Here is a 24438-nt window from a genome sequence, read left to right as displayed (position 1 = left end):
TACATAACTATTTCCTAAGAGATTTGATCAGTACTTTGCCTGAAGGTAAAAACAGACAATGAGAGCACTGATAAATCTCCAGGGTCTTCCCATGCAATATACAATTTCAGAAATATATTAATAATATTTTACCCATACTGACTTAACCTAGGGAAAACTAAGCATCTCCTCTGATCTGACAGCTCTTCCTGTAACACAGTAAACAAATGCAATTAGTAACACAGCAATTCTGTATAGCATCTCTGTTTTTATAAGGCAAAGGGAACAAATCTTTATGATTTTTCTAGGACCCCTCTAGAAAATCTTAAAGATAGTTTTAGATAATCTAAAGATCGTTTTTAGCATTCAAAAATATGCTAAAAAAATTTTTTTCCCCAAAATACAGGGTTCAGTGTGGGAAAGCAAAACCATTTTCAGAGGATACTTGATTAAGATAGGAGCACAGGTGCCTAAGAAACAATCCTTGGTTATCTATATAATCGAAGTAACAAGAAAACATTTGAAAATAAATGTAGAAAGTAACACAGTCTTAAAGAATTTAGGTCTTTTCACAAATGAGGGCCCTTGTTCTTTTTCTTTTCTTAAATAATCAAGAACTTTTCAAGTCAACATAAAGCTCTGAAAATAATTTTCGTGAGACACAGAATCTCTGCTAGCTAGGCAGATTCCATAGAAGGTAAAGAATATCCTTTTGCATTGTAGTCCAAGGCATTAATCAGTAAACTCAGGAAGCAAGCCATCAAAACCGAGGGAACTATGCCAAAATTTTAATGTATTTTATAGCTTTTTTTTAAAGACTCGAGTATTATAAACCAAAGCAAATAAAATTCATTTTCCATGTTTTGTCTTTTATTTCTCTCTTTTATATTCTGGAACAAATTTATACTTTACTTTAGAATTGCCTTTTTCATTCATTTATGCTCTCTCGAAAGTATAATATGGAGTTTTCCAGAGGCTACCTGAGTGACATTATAACAAATGCAGAAAGAGATGAGTATTTGGTTCTTGCCTATTAAGCCAGACATTAGAAAGACTTGCACAAATATTAAACAATGCCATTTTGTCTTCAAAATATTTCATTTTGGGAAATATAGTTATTTTTCCCAAAATATATGTTATTTATGTTAAAATGCAATGGATTCATCATTGCTATTTTCAGATGAATCAATAGTTTAAACATTTCTCAAATTTGATTTGACTTCGTTGCCAAGGGCCCGGGTTCGGTCAGTGGTCGGGGAACTAAGATCCCACAGGCCATGTGGTGCAGCAAAAAAAAACAAAAACAAACCACTACTCTTTTTTTTTTTTCTTCCCCCAAAACAAAAACACAGACACAATTGTATTTCCTTTTCATTACTGCACCTGGCATAGTCTCAACCACCCATTTTAATTATAATAATTAACCAAAGTAACTAACTCATATTTCATAGAGAAGATTGGGAGGAGGGAGGATGTGGATAATTGAGAACTTTCCATCACATGCAGGCATTTTAGCACAGCTCGACTAGCACAGCTCATGAATCACGTGACATCAATTTCTACTGTGACATACATCACTTTTGCATCCCCTGAAAGTGGCAAAAAGGAACACGTTCATTTGACATGACTCACCTCAGTTACAGCCTCTCTACAGCACATAAAAATAGGCAAACATATATAATCATATATGCTTATTATGCTTTGTAATCAAAGTTTCAGTTACTTAGAAATTAGGTAGGTATCCAATGACTATCAATTAGCTCAACTTACCATTAGTCCATTGTAAGTTACCTAAAGATCTTGGGAATGATCTTTAAGTTGATATGCTATAAAACATAATTGCTGTATATATAAAAAGTTTATCAGAATAATTAATTGAACACAAACTTATTTTTCAAAATCTTAAACATTATATAGGCATAATATTAGCTTATTTGACTAGTTATCCTATATAAATTTAGGAGAAATCAACCCAAGTAAAACAAAATGTACATTTGCATTATATTTAACACTGATTAATCCAGAAAAAGACATACCTGTGTTTTAAAACTCATCATGCTAGTCTTATTTGCCAAAGAGTTACCCTAATTTTGTGAACTTGGATTCTTAAAATATCACTGAGTTAGGGTGTATTTTCTGTGGAATAATTTTTAAGTCTAGTAAATTTAAAGTTTTAGAGGTTCAGTTTCCTTATTTTCTGTGAAGTTTAGGAATATTTAATTTATATAAGCACTTGCTTATCTCCCTCCGGAAACAGGAAGGCATTCCATACACAAGAGGTAAAGGCCCTTCTGAATTGCAGACACAGACGCACAGAGCTTAATGGCTTCAGTCCTACAACTGCAGCCACAAGTCAAAAGTAAACACAAAAGCACACAAAAAAATCACCAATCGAGATTTCACGGAGTTATTCTCCTTCCCAGTGGCCACAGAATTCTTAATGAATTTGAGCTCAAAATAGAAAAATATTCAAACAAAAACAACCAAGAAACCAGATTCCTTGTTCTGTCTTTGCCACGGGAACATAGGTCTCTATCATCTTTTGTTGGTGATCAAATTGTGAGACCCTGAAACTGAATTCCCCACCAAAGGGGAATAACTTGTCAGCCATGTATGAACGAGAAAGAAAAACAAAAGACAAAATCAGTAAAGAGGGCATGAAAACTAGAGAGACAGAGAATCAGTGAAACTCAAGTCTGTTGGCTGTGTTGGATTCACCCTGGGAGCCGTGCTGGTGCCTCACGTCTCGGGCAGCACAGGTTACCTGGCTCCGTCAGGTACGCCCAGCGGGCATTTCGTTAGATGACCTTACAAATATAACATGAACAGATGGCGCAGATTTTACTTAATTAATCAGTTAAGGAACCACTAGGATTATAACCAGTTCAACAGCTTTTTTCCTTAAGTGTTGGTAACTGACAAAGACTACCTCTTCTTGGGGCCTTAGCATCTTACACGAGCATTTTTAAAATTTGAGCTATAGTTGATTTACAATGTTGTGTTGGTTTCAGGTGGACAGCAAAGTGATCCAGTTATATATATACCTATTCTTTTTCAGATTCTTTTCCATTATAGGTTATTACCAGATGTTGAATATAGTTTCCTGTGCTATACAGTAAATTCTTGTTGTTTATTTTATATATAGTGGTGTGTATCTGCTAATCCCATACCCCTAATTTACCCCTCCCCCACTTTCCCCTTTGGACATAAATTGTAGCAATATTTTCTTAGATCAGTCTCCCAAAGCAAAAGAAATAAAAGCAAAAATAAACAGGTAGACCTAATTAAACTTATAAGCTTTTGCACAGCAAAGGACAACATAAACAAAATGGAAGGACAACCTATGGAATGGGAGAAAATATTTGCAAATGATGCAGTCAACAAGGGCTTAATTTCCAAAATATACAAACACCTCATACATCTCAATATCCAAAAAACAAACAGCTCAATCAAAAAATGGCAGAAAGGGACTTCCCTGGTGGCACAGTGGTTAAGAATCTGCCTGCCAGTACAGGGGACACAGGTTCAAGCCCTGGTCCGGGGAGATCCCACATGCCACGGAGCAACTAAGCCCGTGCGCCACAACTACTGAGCCCACATGCCACAACTACTGAAGCCTGCATGCCTAGAGCCCGTGCTCCACAACAAGAGAAGCCACTGCAACGAGAAGCCCGCGCACCATAACGAAGAGTAGCCCCCGCTCGCTGCAAGTAGAGAAAGTCCGCACGCAGCAACGAAGACCGAACACAGCCAAAAATAAATAAATTTAAAAAAATATGGCAGAGGACCTAAATAGACACGCCTCCAGAGAAGACATACAGATGGCCGACAGGCACATCAAAAGATGTTCAACCTCGCTAATTATTAAACGAGCATTTTGACTTATTTTAAGTGTTGAAAATCTTGAGTACTTTCCCAATGTTAGCATGTTGACAATTCCATCCGGTTTCCAAGATCTGCTCTTGGGTGGGGCTCAGGGGTGAGTGTGCACGTGACCAACTGCTGGGCGTCCTTCCCTCAGGGCTCTGTCTGCTCTCGGGAACTGTCACTAACTCTTGCTTCTTTCGCAGTGACAGAGTCCAGGCCCTGTCCTATGCACAGCACACGCGGCAGCTCATCTCCTGTGGTGGTGACGGTGGGATTGTCGTCTGGAACATGGACGTGGAGAGGCAGGAGGTAGGTGTCACAGCAGCCTCGGGCCACCCCCTCCGCAGCCACCGGGCTGGGCTCTGCAGCTCTGACCCTGCTGAGAAAAGCCTCCGCCTCCCCTCCTACTCACTTCTTCTTTCGTTTATGAGTAAACCATGAAATAAAACATGTTGTGTCAGAAAATTTAAAAATTCTAGTATGAAAGGAGCTTCATTTTTCTTTTTTAACCCCTCACAAATTGGCACGTAACACTTAACGTAACAGAGATTTCGTAAGAATTTCAACGGAGACTAAGCTGGTTAGACTTTAAATCTGTTGTACCATTACAACAGCAGTTCAGGGGAGAAAGAGGAAGCAGCTATTTTCAGGTGAGTAGCCGTTTGCTATAAAGTGCCCTACGAAAACAGAAAGCATAGTACTTTATGTTATTGGGGGAAGTTGTGGCTAGTGTGTGAGAAATGGTATTTGATGAAGGATCCTTAGTTTGGTATTAATAGAAATATTAGAAATATTTTTTTTGTGTTTGCGAGTCATATTCTAAGCAGTTCTCCAGTTACAAATATATACGTTGTCATTTTTAGGCCTATATTTAAGTTTTATCATAACATTCTTTTTTCAGTGAATTTTCTTTTTCATCTTTGAGCATCTTAACAACTGATTTGCTTACTGAATATCCCCTTTGACAGGTACTTTGAAGTTAACCATTTTCTCATGTCCCTAGAATTATGCTGGGTAAACTTTCCCTCTGACAGTGTGTATTCTTCTAATTTATTTCCTTGCAGGATGCAAGAATTAGACAAGCAACACTTTAAAAATTAGACAAAAGCGATTTCCCAACTTCTTTCCATACCCTCACCCCAATCTCATTTCAGGGGAGTAGTTGCTATTAGCCATAACGCAATGCCTTTCAAATACCAGTAATTAACTGCTTAAGGAGATTGAAGCTTGATTTGCTCAAACCATAAATCCACGGGAGTTCTATTAGTAACTCATTAAAATGATCCTTACAGTCAGGAAGTAGGGAACTGTGGACTGTTGCTTTAGAAAGTACCACTTGGCCCCACGGCGTAAAGGCAGGGATGTCGGCACAGTGTGTGCCAGCCGTGCGAGCCAGACCCCCCATGTGACTCGTGATTCTGCATGGTGGCCTGCTTTGGGTGACGGACAGTCACACCTGGTCTGTCCTGGCTTCCTCCCAGGCCTGACTGACCAGACGCGGGGAGGGGAACCGCTGCGCTCTTCTCCCTCTGTGCACACAGCCTCCCTCCTTGATAGACGGAGGCCCAAAGGAGGACAACGGTGCGGTTTTCCAGAGCCGGAACCAGGTGGTTGGTGGGCAGCCCTTCGAGCCACCTTGCTTCAGTTTTGCCTTTTGACATGAAGATATATGGGCGCTCGGTACTTGTTGACTATCTTAAATCTTCTTGAGCGATTTAAAGCTCTAAATGAGCAGTGGTGGTTCCATCCACTTTTTGCACGTGTCACATTTTATAAACATACATCCCCTGAGGTGTATCTGTGGAGCTGCTTCCTAGGCGTGGCAAGTGCCATGCGGCGCTCAGCTCAGGAGGCCTTAGGTGTAATGAAACTGTCCCTGCCCTGAAGGGCAGGTAGCCTTTCTGGAAGAAAAGACATGGGGGAGAAAACTTCAGAAAACTATTCAATGGTATAAATCATTCAATCGCAGTTGGTGTGAGTTAGAGCATCCGGGCGGAGGATTGTCGTCATCGGCTGATGTCCTCAGCGAAGGGTTTGTGGCAGGACAGACCGCTGGGAGTTTGACGGGCCTGAGTGCACTCTGATGAGAACAAGAAACACCAAGAGCAAAGAGCCGGCAAAGTGGTCGTGCGCAGAGCGCAGAGGCAGAGAGGAGGGGATGGCGGCCGAGGGGGTGGGCCGGCGGGGGGAGACCTCAGGTGGCCGAACACAGATCAGGTAGACATCCCATAGGTTGAACGTGTGTTTGTACAGTTAATGAAACGCAATTTCTCACAATTTTATTATTTTTTTAAGTATATATAATACAGGTTCTTTGTAGAAAAGTTACTGAGTGCTCGTTATCAAGGAGAATGTCAATTATTCATGATACCACCACCCAGAAATACCGCCCTTCACATGTTGGCAAACATCCCTCCTTACATTTTTCTCTGCAGATACATGTCAGATTTTTTTTTGGACAAAAAAATGGAATCGTACTACACACGCTGATTTTTTTCCCCCCTTTTCAGAGCCCTACTGTCAGTTCCCTCCTCATAGACACCCACTTATGTATTTCATGTGTCCTAAACCGGCATGCTTCCTTGTAAAAGGTGTAGCAGGGTGTGTGTGTGTGTGTGTGTAAGTTTTTTGTAAATCTTCCTGATTTTCCTGCATCATAAGTGTACTGAAAAATCACAACATAGATAAGTCTTTTAGGGGTAAAATGTTGTCTTCAGCTAAAATACTTTGGATTATTTTATTAAATCTGTCTTTAAACGAATTAGGGCATGAAAATTACCAAGTAAGTGAAAGGCTTACTTCTTTTCTTCAGTTTTTTTTTCCTTTTTTTCTTCAGTTTTAATAAAATAAATAGACTAAGAATTAGACCTCTTAAAATGTCCCCTTTTTACTCTTTTTTTTTTCTGACAAAATATGTCGCTTTAGGTTCATTTCTGCTTAAAGGTAGGGGAATAGGCTAAGTCCCTGTGTCTGTTCTATGACGGCTCTTCCTCAGAAAAGGATTACATCAACAAAGTCCCTCCTGAGCCTTTACTGTGCTGCTGTCCGTTGTGAAGCCTGTAGAGGGGAGGCCGTTGTTTACCATATTTCTCAAACTTGTTTGATCTCAGGCCTCTTTTACAGTAAGCGCCCTGTCAGTCAAATTGGCGTGCCCTGGAATTCACCTTTGGGAAACCCTGGGGTTGGGTGTATTTTCCCCAATTCCTTGGGCTAGGTGATATATGGAAAGAGACCAGTCTCTCTGCCAGAGGATGAATTTACAGAGTAGAGCATGGAACTCTAGAAGCAAATGTAGCGTCACCCTATGCAGAATCTATAAAGATTTGATAAAGAATAGCTTTAAGCTTAACACATCCTTTAAAGCTGTTTGACATAGTTTAGAGTACTCGCGATGGGGTTGGGGAATAGTGAACAAAGCCAGGATATCACATGACCCATGAGGCAAGGAGCAGAGCCTTACACCCTGCCGGGCCCTGCCAAGACAGAGGACCAGTAGGTTCCCTGAGAACCCGCCGCTGTGGTCAGGTTCTGTCCCTCCAACGCGGGTAGCTGCGTGCATGTGTAATAGGCAGGTGTGTGTAATTGTACACAATCAGAGCAAATATAATTGCATATGGTCGGGAAGTACGAGATAACGTCCTAAGTCCTCAACATAGCTGTCTGTGGTGTGGCCCCTATATCCCCTCCAGCCTCAGCCCTTCATACCCTGCCCACCCCCCCCTTTTCCCTCCCCTGCTCCCCCCTTACACACACCCATGTGCATCCTGCCCCTCTCTCAGCCCGCTGTGCCCGGCCTCCTGCCATGCGTCCCCAGGTCTCAGCTTGTTATCATTTGTCAGAGACAAAGTCCTGAACCCCAGCCTAGGTCATCCCACTCTCACAGCACTCTGTGCTTCTCCTTCTCAGGCCTTTGATCCTTATACTGATTCAGATAATAACTATTATTAATAAGGTTTTCATGTTTAGTCTTCCCCGATAAATTACAAGCTCCTTGATGGCAGAGATTCTTTTTCTTCACCACTACATCCCCAGGGCCTGACGCATCATAGGCATTTTAGGAAATATTTTCAAAATGATTGAGAAATCACACTTCTGTTTCTTAGAAACACATCTTGATTATGTAAGTTTCGGCAATGACCTTGGTTCCACTGTCTTGGCTGCTTCTCACTGTGACCTGTTGTGTGCTTTATTTGACAAGACCCCTGAATGGTTGGACAGTGATTCCTGCCAGAAGTGCGATCAGCCTTTCTTCTGGAACTTCAAGCAAATGTGGGACAGCAAGAAGATTGGCCTGAGACAGGTGGGTGATACGGATGCTTCCTCAAAATGTAATCGTGTAGCAATAACTGTACCTTGTGATCTTGGAGGAAGTAGCGCCCCTGGGCGAGAGCTGCAGAGGGAGTAAATTATTGCCCTGGAGTCACTTTGTGACCGCACGCTAGTTTATTCCCTTTCTCTCCTGTAGCTCATTCCTGCTGCATTCGGTTTCCGTAGTGACTTGCTCCCAGTAGTTAAGGGATATGATTTTAGAATTCTAGTGGCATCTAGTGAAATGTACCTTAAAATTAGAGGGGCCGTGCTTAGCTCATATTGATACCAAACCATGAAATTATATGTGATGTTTATTTCTTCTTAATTTCACTTTCCTTCCTTCCATCTTAGTTTTAGTTATTTAGATCTACTTATAAGACAGCATTTTCAATCTGATTCCACGGTTGGGTTTGGTCTGCCCCAAGGAAATCAAATGCCAGTTGCCTAGCTTGAGCACGGCCAAAGTGTAGACAGTGGATTGAGTCAGGTTTCGTCCCAGTTCTTCTTCACCCAGCAGCGAAACCTCTGGAGGTGGCACTTCTGGACACCCAGCTTTAAGATAACCCAACCGCTGGGTGGGTCCTCTAGTTCATACGGTGATAATTGGAAAGGACCGAGACTGGGGAAGGGGGGTCCGGGGCGCCGTGGCACGATCACGTGTGCTTCCCAAACAGTCCTCATCCTGAATAAACAGTCCAAAAAGAGGAGCACCTGGCGTGTTCCTTCAGTTTCCTGGGGCACTCTGGTTTAGCAGCCTCACCTGGATGCTGTGGGTCACACCTGAGCCCACCCGGCCAGGCCGAGGTGCGCAGGCGCAGGGAGCATGTTTTCTCTCCCTCCAGCACCACTGCCGGAAGTGTGGGAAGGCCGTCTGCGGCAAGTGCAGCTCCAAGCGCTCCTCCATCCCTCTGATGGGCTTCGAGTTTGAAGTGAGGGTGTGTGACAGCTGCCACGAGGCCATCACAGATGAGGAGTAAGTCCCAGCAGTCCGCAGAATTGTCGAGGTTAAGGAGGCAGCGGGACCTAAGAGCTTCGCCCAGCGCCGCAGCCATGACTAACCGTGCCCTAGTCCTGCTGGTTTCCAATACAGACCGTGGCAGGTGGGCCGAGACCTCCTTTCCACCAAGAGATCATGTTCTCTTGTGGGCAGGAGGAGAGAGTGCACGCTGAGAAATCACCTCTGTGCTCTCGTCGATCCCAGGGGTGTGTGCCTTGAAATGTTCTTGGAGCAAACTCTCTGTCTGCTCATTTTCTTGAGAATTGCCCAGCAGTGCAGGAGCCCTGGGTTCACTTTCTAGCCCAAGCCGGTATCTTTATAGGACCAAATCAGCCCACAGGCTCCAGAGCTTTTGTTTTCCAGGAAGAGCTAAGCCACTTCTAAGAGGCCAGTGCCGCCAGTTGCCCAGCTGCTGAGTCTTGCTGGTCGGTCTCGCCCAATAACCCAGGACCTGAGGTTACTGTGCCGCTGTGCTTTGTTGGGGGGTGGCAGGGAGGGTGGGACAGATCCATGTTGTCTTTTTATTTTTTTTAATCTATGTTCCTTTTTTGTTTGTTTGTTTGTTTTTGGCCACACTGCACGACATGCGGGATCTTAGTTCCTCCACCAGGGATTGAACCCGTGCCCCCTGTCATGGAAGCTCGGAGTCCTAACCACTGGACCGCCAGGGAATTCCTCCCATGTCGTCTTTTTCATGTCAGCTGTTGTAAAACAGATGTAAACAGAATGCTCTTCACCAAGTTTCCCTTTTAGTGAATTACAACAGGATCTCATAGGGAACTTATTGCCCAGTTCTCCCACCTCCACCCACCCCCGCACCTGTATAGAGTAAAATCATTTTACGTACTAGATGGGTGTCTTAAAAGCTGCATGTAAATAGAAACATATTTAAAATGCGTCAGAGGAGGTCAGCATTTAAAGGAAATTCTTGGCAAATTAATAAAACAAAGCATTCTCTTACAGATAACCCTAATGTTAATGTATGTGTTTTTTTCACTCTTATTTAGTCATAGCAAATATTAAGATGCCCTTGCATAAGTAAGCATTTATGTTCATTGGTTATGTTTTGCTCATCATATGTGGTGAAATTAATGAGTTCTCATTAAATTAGAGAGCTGCAAGAGACGGGATATTCTAGTTTAATTCTTCATTAAAGACACAGACCCAGAGAGTCTGAGTGACTACAAATTAAACCTAATTCTTTAATTCTAAATATTTTTAAGTGATCAATTTTAGGATACTGAAGATCTGTTCTCCAGATTGAGCAATTAACAGCCATCTTCAGGGAGCCCATTGCTGAGGAGTGGCAACTTGAAACATGATTAGAAAACTGCAGTCTCCTCCTCCATGTCCGTCCCCTTTCCCACATCACTGTTTTTTCTGCTTTCTTCTCCGTGGGAGCATTTGCATTGCCTCTAGAGTACCTAGGCAGTTGACCAGCCTTCTTACTAAAAAAATAAAAAGCAAATAACAAGTGTTTGTTTATATATTGTTTTACTTGTCAAAGCATTAGAATGCCACAGAAAAACCAGGTTTGCAGTTATACCAGGGAAAAGAGGAGAAAGAATGAAGAGCCCTTAGATGAGAATGACAGTCTTGGGCATTTTAACAAGTGTGTGTTTTTTTTTTTTTAATGCAATAGACAAAGGTAGACTATTTTACCAGCAAGTCCTTCTGAGATCAAACTTAGCAAAAGCACTGTGGGTCATTTTAAAGATTTGTTTACAGCACAGGTAGAGAGCCTCACAGACTCAATCAGAGCAGCAAAATCTCCAAAAGGACGTTTAGAAACTTCATCATCTCTTGACCATTTTGGAGAGTATAAGAATCCTTTTACCCTTTTTTTTTTTTTTTTTAAATCATAACATGTCACCAGGGAATAAAAGTAGCTCTGAGGAGCATTCCTTTTTTCTTCTTTTTTTAAATTTATTTATTTATTTATTTATTTTTGGCTGCATTGAGTCTTCATTGCTGCGTGTGGGCTTTCTCTAGTTGCGGTGAGCAGGCTTCTTATTGCTGTGGCTTCTCTTGTTGTGGAGCACAGGCTCTAGGTGCACAGGCTTCAGTAGTTGTGGTGCACGGGCTCAGTAGTTGTGGCTCGCGGGCTTTGTTGCTCTGCAGCATGTGGGATCTTCCCGGACCAGGGCTCGAACCCATGTCCCCTGCATTGGCAGGTGGATTCTTAACCACTGCGCCACTAGGGAAGTCCCTGAGGAGCATTTCTAATAGTGAAGTCACTTTAGCCATTTGGCTAAAAATTAGAGCTCAGTGTCGCTCTAGATCTTCTTCCTTTATATACTACTGCCTTTTACTCTTGGAAACTTTCTTTGCTCCCTCCAGACGTGCACCCACAGCGACCTTCCATGACAGTAAACATAACATCGTGCATGTGCATTTTGATGCCACCAGAGGATGGTTACTGACTTCGGGAACTGACAAGGTTATTAAGGTAGGATGCTGTCTTATCTTAGAAGCTTTCCATCTTTGGCCCTGTGTAAATACACAGGAGCCCCAAGACCACATGAGGTCTGCTCCAAAGCTTACCCTTGGCAATGAGCATTTTTGAGAACCTGCTACATGCCGTGATCAGTCACTGGCTGTACACACCAAAATAAGACATGGCTCTCGCCTGAAAGGAACAGCTAGTCTACTGGGGACATACTCTTAAAAAGACAGTTAATAATAGGTCACATGTTCAGCAGCCAAAAGAGTAATATGGACAAGGATTACTGGACGAGTTCAGGAGACGGAGATAGTGCTGCTGGAGATGGCTTCAGGAGGGGGTTTGAGCTGAGCATTGAATAAGCCAACAAGTAATAAACAAGATGTTTTCCCAGTGAGATCTGTTAATCCGGGAGCAGTCCTCCAGGGCCTGAGGACTGCGCTAGGCCACATGGATTTGGTGACACAGCAGAGGCCCAGGACTGAAGGGGCCACACCTGTGTCATTCTCTGAGTCACCCAGAGGTGCAGGTTTGCCTCGTTCACTGAGCCCTCCTTCCTGGGCCCGTTCTGGTCCCTTCTTGGAGGCAGCAGCAGGATGGGGCGGTTAAAATAACCCCCTCTGGAAGCCACCAGACCTCTGTGACTTCGAGCACGTTCAAAGTAAATTCTGGGAGCCTTGGTTCCTTTATTTTTGAAAATGAGACATCTCGTAGAACTGTTTGGAAGATGAGATGAGATAAGATATAGAAAGGACACAGCACATCTTGGTACCCATTTGTTGCCTCATATGTTACTTCCCTTCCCCCTTGAATGAATCTAATCTGCCTGTATTCTCCATCAGCCAGATTAAAATTACCAGCTGCCATTGTCCTGTTTTTGAGGGTTATGTTGAACTTTTTGATGGACAAATACTATTTTATAGATTTATAAATGATGTTCGCATAGTACTTAGTTCCTTGTTAAGTAAAAAAATACACTTGAATTCAGTTATAAGGACTGCAGATGCTCAACACAGTTGAATGGTAGTTCATCAGAGGTCTTCTTCTTTTTACAGTTGTGGGATATGACCCCGGTTGTGTCTTGATGCCCCTTCCAGGCACCAGAAAGATAGTATTTACTCAAGAAACGGTTGTTCTAACCTAAATCATGACTGGAGCAGTAAAGCAGATGGGTGAGCGGTGGGAGAGAAGCTGGAGAGCTGAGCTGAGCTTGCACGTGACCCGCACACACGGCGGTGAGCGGTCGGTGAGCTCTTGCGAGGGAACTCTTGCAACTTGTTCATACGATATAAAAGAGGATATTTTTTTAACAAGTGGTTTATACAGTCTGGCTGTGCTACCTTGTTTTGAGTATACTGCCAACTCAGTGTGGGGTGTATTAAGTTTTATATTTTTCACCACTTCGTTTTAGTTGTTGCTTTGTGTGTCAGAGAAATGAGGCGTGTATTAACTGTTCAGGGTATTTTCGGTAGTTATAAAGTAGTTTCCGTGTTTCCTTCACTTGGACACATATCTCGTGGTCAGCATCTTTTTCTTCTGTATGTATCCACCCTCAGCTTCATCTGCTGTTCCCCAGAGTGTACGTACTCACAGTTTATTTGCAGTGTTTCTGCTTTCGTAGAAATTCCCTTCCATTGAGAGACCTGGAAAACCATTCGTGTGGATTTCCCAGCTGACTCTTGAATCGCCTGAAGAGTGATCCGTTTGTGATATCTGGTCATACATGTTCTCATGGAGTGGAAATGACCTTGTGTTTCTGCCTCAGTTTTTCTCTGTCTTTCCCACATTAAAAAAAAAATGTTGTGAGAAAGCCACTCCCAGCCACGAAGTAGATTATCATAACTCAGACCTTCAACTCTCAGTGCCTGGATCATTTCTAATTCAGGTGGAGCTTTCTGAGCCTTTTAGGTTTTAGTTTTATTGACACAGCTCTCCGTCGCTCTTCATATGAAAAACAAAACAACAAAACCCTGTGTCCTTCAAGAATAGTGTCTTTAAAATGTGTTGTTCTGTGTGATGTCTGAACTTGAACATGTTCATTGCTGCGAGGTTGTATCCTGCTTTATTCCTCACCGTCTGTATTTTCTTCTCCTTTCAAAACGAGATATTTAAAGATTTTTATCTTCATGTATTTTATCAGAACACTTTGCACACTTTCATACTAAAACTGTGTGATCTGAGACATAAAAGGTACTGAATCCTACAGTTCATGCTGTGTTCCAGTTGGGAATGTAAAAAAAAAAAAAAAAGAGGGGCAGGGGGAGGCTTTAGGAAATGAATCTAAACTCTAATTTTAAGGGAATCCTTGTCAAACTTGATAAATTGAGATCTTCTTGTGTGTAGTGACTCAACTTGGGATATTGAAGTTCTTTTTTAAAATCTTATTTTCACTTGTAAAAATAGAATTGAAATTAGCAGCAGGCATGAGCTATGTGCTCGCCCCCTTCTAAGCACTTTACACAAGTACCACCTCATTCAGCCCTCACCTGTCAGGAGCGTTGGGGGATCCCCAGGTCCTTGGGGTTCATCAGGTTAAACAAAGCCTCGCAGTTAAACAGGCCAATTACTTGCCCTTCCCTATCTGCGCCCTACCTCCACAGGATCTTGTTCTCTTTTGATCTGACAATTTGGGGGTGGTAGTAGTTGAAGTCCTCCCTATTTTTTTCCCCTCTTTTCCTGAAAGTAATTTTTTCCCCCTCGTGATCATTAATTTTCTTTCTAACTGGGAGAAGGCCTCCCAGCCATACTTGGATTATCCCTCCCCCAACACTGACCAAGTGTGCTTCCGGGGCACGGGCTTCCTCGAGATGATTCTGCTGCTGCAGTTTTGGGAAGCAGGACAGTGGGTGTGCCCCACGCAGCCGTGGTACGTGACAGCCATGACCTGGGACATCAGGGCAGATGGGCCCATGTGACCATACTCTAAGGTTGTGTACACACACACACACAGAGCAATTACCACTTATCACTTAACTGCCGCTTCCACACAATCCTTGCTTGCCATCAGTCAAAGCCATTATAACTAACCTGAGTCTCTTCTGCATGACTGCTCTGTGAGAGAGCTTTAAAAAGGGAATTTAAAATACTCAAATATCTATTTTGTAGTTTACTACTAGAACCTGGAGCCACTTAACTAAGTTGTACGTAATAAAGGACTATGTGTTGGAAATGAGTTGTAGGAAAGAATCGCTGTGTTTTCCCTTCCTGAACTTTGGAGCCCGGCCTGTGTATAGAGAGGCAGGCCCAGCGTTAGGGAGACGGTGGATCCGGCGCGCGGCAGACCTGGCGTGGATCTGAGTTGGGTCTCGATGAGCTCAGGCCCCACTGGGAAAGCTGATTGTCTCCTTTGGACCACATGTGACACTGTGGTCCCTCTGGTCTGTGACCCTGCACTTCAGTCCAGCCATCTCCCTCCCAGCCTGTCTGTACCCCAGCCCACAGGGCCACTCAGAGGTTGAAACCACTGGACACCTCGTTGGTGACGAGAGTTGCGATCAGTAACCACAGATATGTCAAGGTATCCATTGCCCTGCCTTTTCCTTTCTCCTCATCTGTGTAGGTGCTTGAACTTGGTGAGAAGCGCTTAGCACGCCAACTGTGTGTGTTTATAATACTGTGAATTCTTGAGTATTACATTATCTCCACCATTTTTGTAACTCGTAGCTATGTGTTGGTGTCGGGGTGCCTTCCAAGCATTTTTATGGAATAGAGGCTTCATTCATTAGGAGTGGAAGCTGGTGCCAGCACTTGGCTTTTCTCCTGTCTGGGTTAACTCTCATAGTTCTTGTTTTACCCCACTGGAATTGCACTTTATATATATTTTTTGCTCTGTTACTTCAACATACAGAAGCTCTGGCAAGTAATGCCTAACAGGATTATGCTAGGAAAGCGGCAAACCCGCACATACCACGCACGTGGCTGTCCTTTATTTGGTAGGAGAGAGCCAATCACATGCTCTCAGTCTCTCCAAAGAAATGATGTTACTGGAACCTTTAACTGCCTGGGTTGTCTCCACAGTAGCACAGTTGGTTTTAGATTAAGTACTTGGAGTCATGTGTCTTTTTATCTGAGGTCAATCAACCATGATGTCTTTCTTATTGGATTGTTTGAATTATTCAAAGAATCATAAAATCACAAAACTGGAAGGGATCTTCAGACATCTAGAATGTTCCAAGCACAAAACACTATAGTCACACCAGGCAGTTAGAGATCGCTGAGGTATCAACAAGGGAAGCCTGAAAGAAGAATTTTCGAGGAACAGTTGTTTTAGAACATTAACTGGTAATGGCGTGAGGGGGAGCAATGACTTCCAGCCTCGAGGCAGGGAGCTCTCGGGAACCGGCTCTGTTCCTCTCATCGTAGGCACAGCCTTTGGCCCCAGCCCCGTGGTTCCAAGCGGATGGGTATGTGCAGCGAGGTAGTTCCTGCAGGTCTCCATCAGCATAAACTCCTTCCTACACCCTTCCCCACAGACCACCCCAGCTGCAGAGTTTAAGTGGAAATCCAGGGGCACTGAAAGCGCACCTCACCCTCCGTGTGTGGGCTGGCCCTGAGCCAGTCTCTTCATTGACCTTCTTATGGAACATTGCCTTTCTTTTCCTGTTTTAAGATTCATTTTTTCAAAAGCAAAATTTATTTTTTTCTTAACATTAATCAGTTTTTAACGCCTGAATTTTACCTTTTAAGCAAGGGACTAGATCTAAACTGTGTTATCAAAGTTACTGGACATAAATATCCATTAAATGACATTCCTTTGGTTTGGCCTTTTCATAGTAGTTTAATTGTATGTAAGTGACCTTGTCCACTAAGATTTACATTTTAAAGTGAAGGAAAGCATTTTGCCAAAAACATTCTTTTTTTCCTCTCCTTTAAAACAAAGTTATGTTTTTCTGGATGTGCAAGGGCCTATCTAGCGACATGATTGGGAAACACAGAGATTAAGTCCATCTTGAGCACTGAGGGATCTAGATGACCCTTGAGACTCCAATTCTCGTCCAGTCCAACCCTTTGTTGAGTGTCCACCACACTCCAGGCTTTGAACCAGGCCCGGGGTCACGAGGTCCATTCTGTGGCCTAGATGGATCATTTCAGTGCCAGGTGGTAAATCCAGTGACAGAGGGCTGTGGGGTCCTGTCCCAGGAGCTGCGCAGGTGCTCCTACCCGCATGGGTGGAGCCAGGGGACCTTGCAGAGGAAAGGGCTTCTGAGCTGAGAGTTAAAGGATGAGTTGTTGTGAGCCCAGGCTGTGGGAGCAGAGTAAACAAAGGCCCAGGACCTGCATCAGCCTGGTGCCCGGGGCCCACAGGCGGTTTGGAGCTGCCAGAGAACATCAAGTGCACAGCTGCAGTCCTGGAGCCTGAGCTCTTGTCACCGTGAGACGCAGATGCTCGTGGCCACACAGAGAGGCAGCACGCGGTTCGCTATGCGCCTCTACCCAGAGTCAAGTTTCCCTGCAGCTGAGGCTGGTATCAAAGTTTCTTTTTCTTTGGAAGTACCTGGAGTTATTATCCTAAAATGACCCCTGGTAACTAATTTTTGAACTTTGTTGGGGGTACAGCCCCTCACTGGAGGCTGTGAGGTGGGGCTGGAGACCACTGCTTGCACAGACTTGGCCTGGACGAGCTTACGGCATACTGATTCCGCTATTACCTGGGGGCCCAGGCTCAGGAGCTCCCCTTTGAAAAAGGACAGGCCTTGACCTGTGGAGGAGGTTGTTCTGGACAGCGGTGGCACTGCACCCACGCGGCCTTCCCGTGAGCAAGCAGGCCACTGCTGCCCTCATTTCCCTCCGGCCTTGAATCGTTCTTGCAAGTAATGGTCATTTCAGTACAATGTGGTAAATGTGATAAATCCTCATCGCAGTGGCACTCGCCGAGCGGAAGGGAATGTTTTTCTCAACTCGGCGACAGTAAAAGGGCTCAGGCAGCCACCGCCCTGGAGACCCGGCTCTACCGAGTGGGGGCATCCCGGCGTCCCACCGCGGGCCTCGGTACTTCCTAGTACTGATACTTGTATTCCATCCACTTGCCTTTATCCTTCAGTGCCCAAGTATCCTATGTCCGTAACTTAATTCAGGAACTTCCATGTTTTTAGTTTGTAATTTTGCCTTTAGACATTATCCTTTCCACCAAGAAGCCTGTTTAGGCCAAACACAAGAAAGCAGGGTGTAAAATTAGATCTGTCCAGCACTGGAATGGGATTCCTCTTTTGTGTTTCTTTTGCCAGGGAATTTTTGAACAGACAGTACGTAGCCCCTTGTCTATTTGTAGTGGAATAGATGTGGAAAGGAGATTAAAAGCCTTGAGTAGAAGTTGAATTCGATGATTGTTCTTAAGATCCCTTCCAATCCGTGATCCTATGATTCCATGACTGTTGTTTATTACTGGACTGACCTAACCATTACCAGTGACCCGCCTGCACGTGGCTGACTTCACTCAGGTAAATGGGAGCATATCCCACTGCCTTTGTCTTGTGTCACATCAAGTAAACTGCTTCCTGTATTTTCCCGTCTAGAGCCCAGGAGGTTTGAAAAAGATGGTGAAGGTGCAAGTCAATCATGGTACCATCTCATTAAAAACAAATACCTCAAAATGTTCACCTTCGTGAGTGTACAAAAGTGTATCTGACTTTCTTGGGAGAGAAAGGGAATTGCAGGTTGGCTTAAAGTTTAGATTTAGAATGCGACTTTGATATTTAGGATCCTTTCTCCTTTTTATCCCCCCTTGGTTCTCTGGGAAGCATGAGAGGGTAAACTGTAACACAAAAAGGAGAAATGGTTTGAAAAAAGTATTTCACTTATACACACTTTTTCTTTCATTGAAATGGATGGCTGCCTTATGTTAGTAGCATATGAAGTATGGACCAAAATACTTGTGTCGCTGGTAACCACTGTGTACTTACATACTTGTGTTTTACGCCATCTGCTTTTTTTTCAAATGTAGTCATTTTGCAGAAGAAAATCTTTATATGAAAAGTCCAAAAACTGTTACTAACTGTACAACCGGGAAGGTGCTAGCCCCACATTCGTGCCTGCCTGCCACTGTCTCCACAACCGGGGACACGGACGCTCCCACCCTGCACGCCCACCAGTCTACAGCCACGTCGGAACCTGGCTGCGGCGGGCGTGTTGCTTTATGGATGTCTTTTTCTTTCTTTTGGAAATGAGATTCTCCAAGGGGTCAGGCTGAAAATGTAGTAAGCCCAAAGCTGGAAGAGATTTCTCAGATGTGGTTCTAGCCAAACCCTGCTGGCATTGCCACGCCCTCTGCCACTAGATTCCCCCAACCAGACCAAGCAGTCTTGACATTGACTTCCTGAATGTGATTAGGTGGGAATGAGCAAGGATTTCCCACGATGTTAAATGTCTGTATCCAGTTCTCCATTCAAATGCTGCTGAATGTCGTGAACGTTTCTGAACTCTGCTCACTTTCCCACTGTGCTTCCCGCTAACCGAAATGAATGTGTAGCCATGACCAATGTCAAAGACTCAATGCAAGCTACCGCCACGGTTTAAAATAAATCTCTGTGGAAACCTTCCTGCACCTGTGGTCCTGTCATTGTTGTCGAGCTGTGCCATGTGACACACCCCAGCAGCCCTGCGTTGGCGTTCACCATGGCTGGCTGAGCAGCCCTTTTTATTTTCTTTACTTTCACACAAGGCTGCTTTACCTGTGGCTGATAAACTTTCCAAATGAAGGAGAGAGGACTCAGGAAAAGCCTGCGTAAAAACTCATGAGGTCCATCTTACGGATAAGAAGTGGGAAGAAGTCGATGACTTGCACGCTGTCAAAGGGCCGGAGGGAGGGGCGGCCGGCTTGCCCCTCCTCCATCCAGGCCGCCCCGCGCCCGCCCGGCCCCGCCCACACCCAGCACCGCGGCAGCCCCCAGTGTCCTCCTTCAGGAAAGGAGGGATTCGTGCCCGGCGGGCCGCTGCTCACTGATCTTCCAGGCGGACCCACCAGAAAGCCCCTTCCTAGGGGCTCCTCGGCTGACAGCCTGGACCTGAGCACCTCAGGCACCTCTGAAGGCCCCGCACTGTGGGACTGGCTGAGCGGTGCCCACCTGGGTTCTCCTCCGCTGTGGGTGATGCATTACGTTTATTTCGCCCTGAACGTCCAGAACGTGTACGGAGCTATCCTAAATCTGTGCACTGATTTTGTTACAACTTTCCCCAGCGTCACTAAGACGTAAAATGCAAATAGCTTAGAAGTTTTACCAAACGGTAGCACCGGATTGCCAGGTGCGTAATTGAAGCCACTTCTTTTTTTTTTTAACATCTTTATTAGTATAATTGCTTTACAATGGTGTGTAAGTTTCTGCTTTATAACAAAGTGAATCAGTTATACATATACATATGGCCCCCTCTCTCTTCCCTCTTGCATCTCCCTCCCTCCCACCCTCCCTATCCCACCCCTGTAGGTGGTCACAAGGCACCGAGCTGATCTCCCTGTGCTATGCAGCTGCTTCCCACTATCTATCTAGTTTACGTTTGGTAGTGTATATATGTCCATGCCACTTCTAATCATAGCAAATGTAAATAAACCGGGCCTCCCGTGATTGTCTATGTAAATAGGCACTGACCCTTGGCTCCGCTTTGCTCCTGGGGCCTCACAGCCAGGCCAGGGCAGGGCAGCGTGGAGCCCCCTCCTGGCTCTCCTTCCTCCCCCCCCCAGCCCTGCTTCCCTCAAACTGACAGTGACATGGAATCTTTAGGAAAAAACCACATCCTCAAAGGAGAAATTTACATGGGAAAAGAAGCTGCTGCGGAAGATGCAGGTTCGCTCCCTCCCAGCCCCCGTCGTATTTATTTTAAAATAAATTTCCCATTCTGTGTGGGCTCCTCATTGCTACAGGGGGTAACCTTTAGGGGGATTTTTGTGTGTGTGTGAGTTGTAGCACACTTGTCAGTTAAATGCTGATGTTAATAGCTAACAAACATATATCAAGTCTTTATGATGCACCAAGCATTCTTCTAAGTGCATTACAAGTAGTAATTCACTGAATCGTTAAAACCACCCCTTGAGGTAGGTAGCACTACAATCTCCACTGACAGGGAAAATGAGGCCCCCAGAGGGTAAGTAACCCACCTGTGGTCCCACAGTGAGGAGATGGCGGGTCAAGGCTTCAATACTAGGCTTTGTATAAAGAACGGGGCTGATTTCTATGACTGCAGAAGGAGAGGAAGCCAGCTCAAACCACGGCAGTGGAATATGGGCCAATCTACGGGGACGTCTAAAAGTGGGGTCTGTGTATTGGTCTACCCCTGGTCCACACCTTCCCGTATTTTCTGAGGCGGTTCCAGCCCCGCGTTGGGTCTGGCCTGGCCTATTTAAATCTCTGAGCCAGCTCTTCCAGGATTTCAATCAGTTTCTCCTCTTCAGCCGGCGAGGACGATGTCCTAGCAAGAGGCAAATGTGTGGGCACTGGTTTCCGGTCTAAAAGTGAGAGGGAAGAACAAAGGTGTGGGCAGCGAGGCAGCGTGGATGCGCCTCTGCCCGCCGCTTGGGCCCCGGGGCAGTCGTGTCACGGCCATCTGCCGGGGAGGGGCCCCCACGGGACGGAGTTAGATGCCACCCCTGCCCTCAAGGGTCCCCACAGACGACGAGGTGCTACAGAAGGGAGACCGCGTTGGGGAGGACAGGTGTCGGGCTGGGTTTTGAGGGACTCCGGCGGGCTGGGGGGAGGGTCCTCAGGCCTGGGTGCTGGCGGGGGTGGGGTTTGGGCTTGGGGAGTGTGGAGTGTTTGAGAACTGGCAGGTGGTGGCCAGAGGAGAAGGTACGGCCACGCCCCCGGCCACCACAGGGTCACCAGAGCTCCATCATGGCTCAGGCGAGGGTGGCCACATCCGTGGTGGGGAAGGAAGCGGAAGGCCCTGGCCTCCAGCATCCGCCCTCAGCATGCCTCCTCTCAGACTGCCCGTCGGGATGCTGCCCAGGTTGGCAGCAAACCCTCAACAGATAACTGCCCCCGGAAGCAGAAAGAAGAGACTCACTCCCTCTGCACTGCTGCTTGGACAGCTCCCATCCCCGGGGCTTCGGAGAGGGAGCTTTCATCTCCGCGGTGCCCACAGGGCCCGGCCTCGCCCAAAACTCAGAGAACAAGAATGACAACCCGAGGATTTCATCCTCAAGGGACCCACTGAGTTCAGAAAGGTGGATGGAAAAAGCGGGTGGTGCGAAGTCGGAGGCGAGGCCCTTCACAAAGCACCCCGACAGGCGAAGGAGCCGCCCTGCCAAGCAAGGCCGGGCGCCATCACGGGGAAGGGGCACAGACCCTCCTCGACCCGAGCTGCACGGAGAGGAGGGTCGGGGGCGCCTTCACACCCAGGGAGGAAGTCACCTTGGAAGAAGCGGCCGCTGGGCTGCGCGGCGGCAGTCGGGGCGAGGGCCAGCCACAGCACGGTGTCGGCGCCCTGGGCCTCAGAGCGCAGCCTGGCCCCCAGCCTGGCGTGGAACCCGGGCATCGACAACCGCACACCTGCAGGGGCGGGGGGGGGGGGGCGCAGACAGGGAGGTGAGGACAGCATCCTCAAGCCAGGACGCTGCCGGCGCTTGGCTTCTCCCAGTGCCAAAATAACGACGATGAACTGGAATGGGACCGCAGACTGCCCTCTTTCCCCTTCAACACAGCATTCCTCCAGGCTGTTCAGATTTCACACAGCCTTGTCACAAAGCCCCTGAGGTGTCACCCTGTGGCCTGGGAGGGAAGTGCTGCTCACCAGAGCCCCGAGTGCGTTGGGTCCCGTGTCCCCTGGGCCCCGGGCGCCCAGACCAGCCCGTCCCCTGGGAGCAAAATCTCCGGCACCTCCCCGCTTTCTACCCTAAGAAAGGAGGGTCACACTGAGGCCGAGAGGGGATCAGACTCCCGCTTCCTGGGTGAACCATCTCTCGCCAAGGATTCTGACCTCTCCGAGGATCCTGGCTGATGGTTCCTCGGGCTGCACGAGTGTTTCCTGCTTTTTAGGGAGGAGTGTAGTAAGAAGGGGAGGGACTTCTTCCTTCCTCTGCCAAAGCTCCTCTAACTCGTCCTCCCCTGCCCCCCCCCCACCCGGCTACATAGAGGTTCCCCTCCTGGTGTCGCCTCCCCGGGGCCCCCGTCCTCACCACGGGAGGCCCAGCACCCCCCCCCCCCCCACCGCCCACAGACCTCAGGGAACACACTGTCCCAACAGTGAGCACACTGGGAAACAAAACTGTTCTCTCGTGAGGCCAAGGAAAGGAAAGAAGGCAGAGAAAACAACGTTTGAAAGCCAGAATGAGATCAGAGGATTTCAGAGAGAGAAAGGATCATCTAATTTAATGCCCTCATTTTTTAAATTAAAAATTTTTTTTTTCTTTTCACAGAAACAGTACTTGCTAATTGTGGAAAAATTAGGAAATACTGATGAGCAAAGAGAAGGAATCTGAATCCTTCTGTCATACCACTCGGGGAGGACAAGTGTCCACGGGCTCAGGCCCCTGCCCAGCCCTCCCTCGGGCTTCCGTGTCCCCAGACAGGCCATCTGCACCCGAGAGGCCCAGTCGTTGCCCTGTGACCTGTGGACAATAGAGGGCAAACTGCACCTTGACCCAGATGGTGGATCCAGGGGGTGGGCTTGGAGCACAGATTTTGCGAGCACACAGGCTGACATGAGGACTGTCAGGGTGATGTCCTCGGGAGGATGACAGGCTGGCGGCCCTCCACGGCCTGATGGAGCTAGCTGGTCAGGCAGGGCTGGGCCTGTCTCCCATCAGGAAGCGACAAGAAGTAAGAAGTCACCCTCTCCCAACACCCCTGGCCTGAGCCCCTCCTGGTGTGCTTGGCTGAGGACACCCCTCTGCGTTTAAAACAGAAGGCTGCCAGACGTCCTCAGAGCCATGCCCCAGAGGGCTGGTCTGCGCCAGCTCTCCCAGCCAGGTCTCCGTGGGGTGCTACGTGGCACCAACGTACGCCTTCTTCCATGGGGATATGGGTGTAGCCAAAATAAGACCCTAAGGCACGTACAGTTTGGGGAACTGATACCTTCATTTAATGGTATAGTGCAGTTTTCCTTTCCCACAGACATTTCTCCCCAGCAGTTTTCAGGGCTGAACAGATTTCTTGTACAGGTGCTCTTATTAACTCACTCTCCTAGCATGAGTGCTGCAATGAGCAACCTCATTTTCCACATCTCTCATTATTTCTTAGGATGAATTCCAAGGATCTATATACAAATGTTAAGGCTTCTGCTCAAGCGGCTTTCAGAAAGGATGACAGCACGTATACGAGAGAGCCTGCTTCCCACGACACTGTGGCCGGGCCCAGCCGGGACATCCTGGCCCCTCTGTGCCTCAGTTTCCCCATCTGGAAATGGGCATGATGCTAGTGCCCACCGCAGCGGGGCTGTGAGGACACACGCGTCAGTATCCAGACACGGCTGTGAGCAGCTCTGGGCCCTCAGGTGTCCTGGGGTGCTGCTGTGCTGCTGTTTTCGGTGCCCTTTTCGGGGGAGGAGGAAAGAGCTACAGAGCCCACGTGATTTGCCCGAGGCCACGGAGTTGGGAGGGACAGATCCCGAGGAGAGCGCTGCTCTCCCTCCCTGCTGCTCCAACGCGCTTCCAGAAAATTCCACTTGTCTCCCTAGTGATTGTTAACTTACCTGTGTGCATCACTACTTCTAGGAACCCGGGCAGCGGCGAGCTGGCCTGGCCTATCCCCACGTTCCCAGCGTCTCCCGTTGACTTCCCTCGGTCCCCCTCTCCGCCCTCGGCTGGGTTCGTTCCTCTCCGACACTCAGCGTGCACTGGCTCCCCCTGTCCCGAGGGAGGGGCCCCCAGCCGCACCCCACGCCAGGGCTGTCCCCTCTCTCGGCCGCGCGGGGCGAA

General features: G+C 46.7%; 2 protein-coding genes across 11 annotated transcripts in view; one reads left to right on the top strand and one right to left on the bottom strand.

Annotated features, from left to right (window-relative positions):
• The window catches only part of WDFY2 (WD repeat and FYVE domain containing 2), a 191207-nt gene that overhangs the window by 155702 nt on the left and 11067 nt on the right, over positions 1-24438 (top strand). The window contains exons 8-12 of one of the 5 annotated variants that reach the window (XM_059903232.1): positions 4050-4155; positions 8045-8146; positions 9000-9130; positions 11495-11603; positions 23762-23873. In XM_059903232.1, the coding sequence (XP_059759215.1) occupies positions 4050-4155; positions 8045-8146; positions 9000-9130; positions 11495-11603; positions 23762-23794 (481 nt within the window). In that variant the 3' untranslated portion in view covers positions 23795-23873. The other 4 variants (XM_059903233.1, XM_059903234.1, XM_059903235.1 and 1 more) reach the window with 4 other exon arrangements.
• Positions 19999-24438, bottom strand: part of DHRS12 (dehydrogenase/reductase 12) — a 37322-nt gene continuing 32882 nt past the window's right edge. For 4 of the 6 annotated variants that reach the window (XM_059903238.1, XM_059903240.1, XM_059903241.1 and 1 more), the window contains 2 exons: positions 21935-22072; positions 19999-21030 (listed from right to left, as the gene is read on the bottom strand). In XM_059903238.1, the coding sequence (XP_059759221.1) occupies positions 20921-21030; positions 21935-22072 (248 nt within the window). In that variant the 3' untranslated portion in view covers positions 19999-20920. The other 2 variants (XM_059903239.1, XM_059903237.1) reach the window with 2 other exon arrangements.

The sequence above is a fragment of the Balaenoptera ricei genome, chromosome 18 (genome assembly GCF_028023285.1).
Source record: "Balaenoptera ricei isolate mBalRic1 chromosome 18, mBalRic1.hap2, whole genome shotgun sequence".
In the NCBI taxonomy this organism is placed as follows: domain Eukaryota; kingdom Metazoa; phylum Chordata; class Mammalia; order Artiodactyla; family Balaenopteridae; genus Balaenoptera; species Balaenoptera ricei.
Note: the sequence above shows the minus strand (reverse complement) of the source record. Positions and strands in the feature narration are given on the sequence as shown.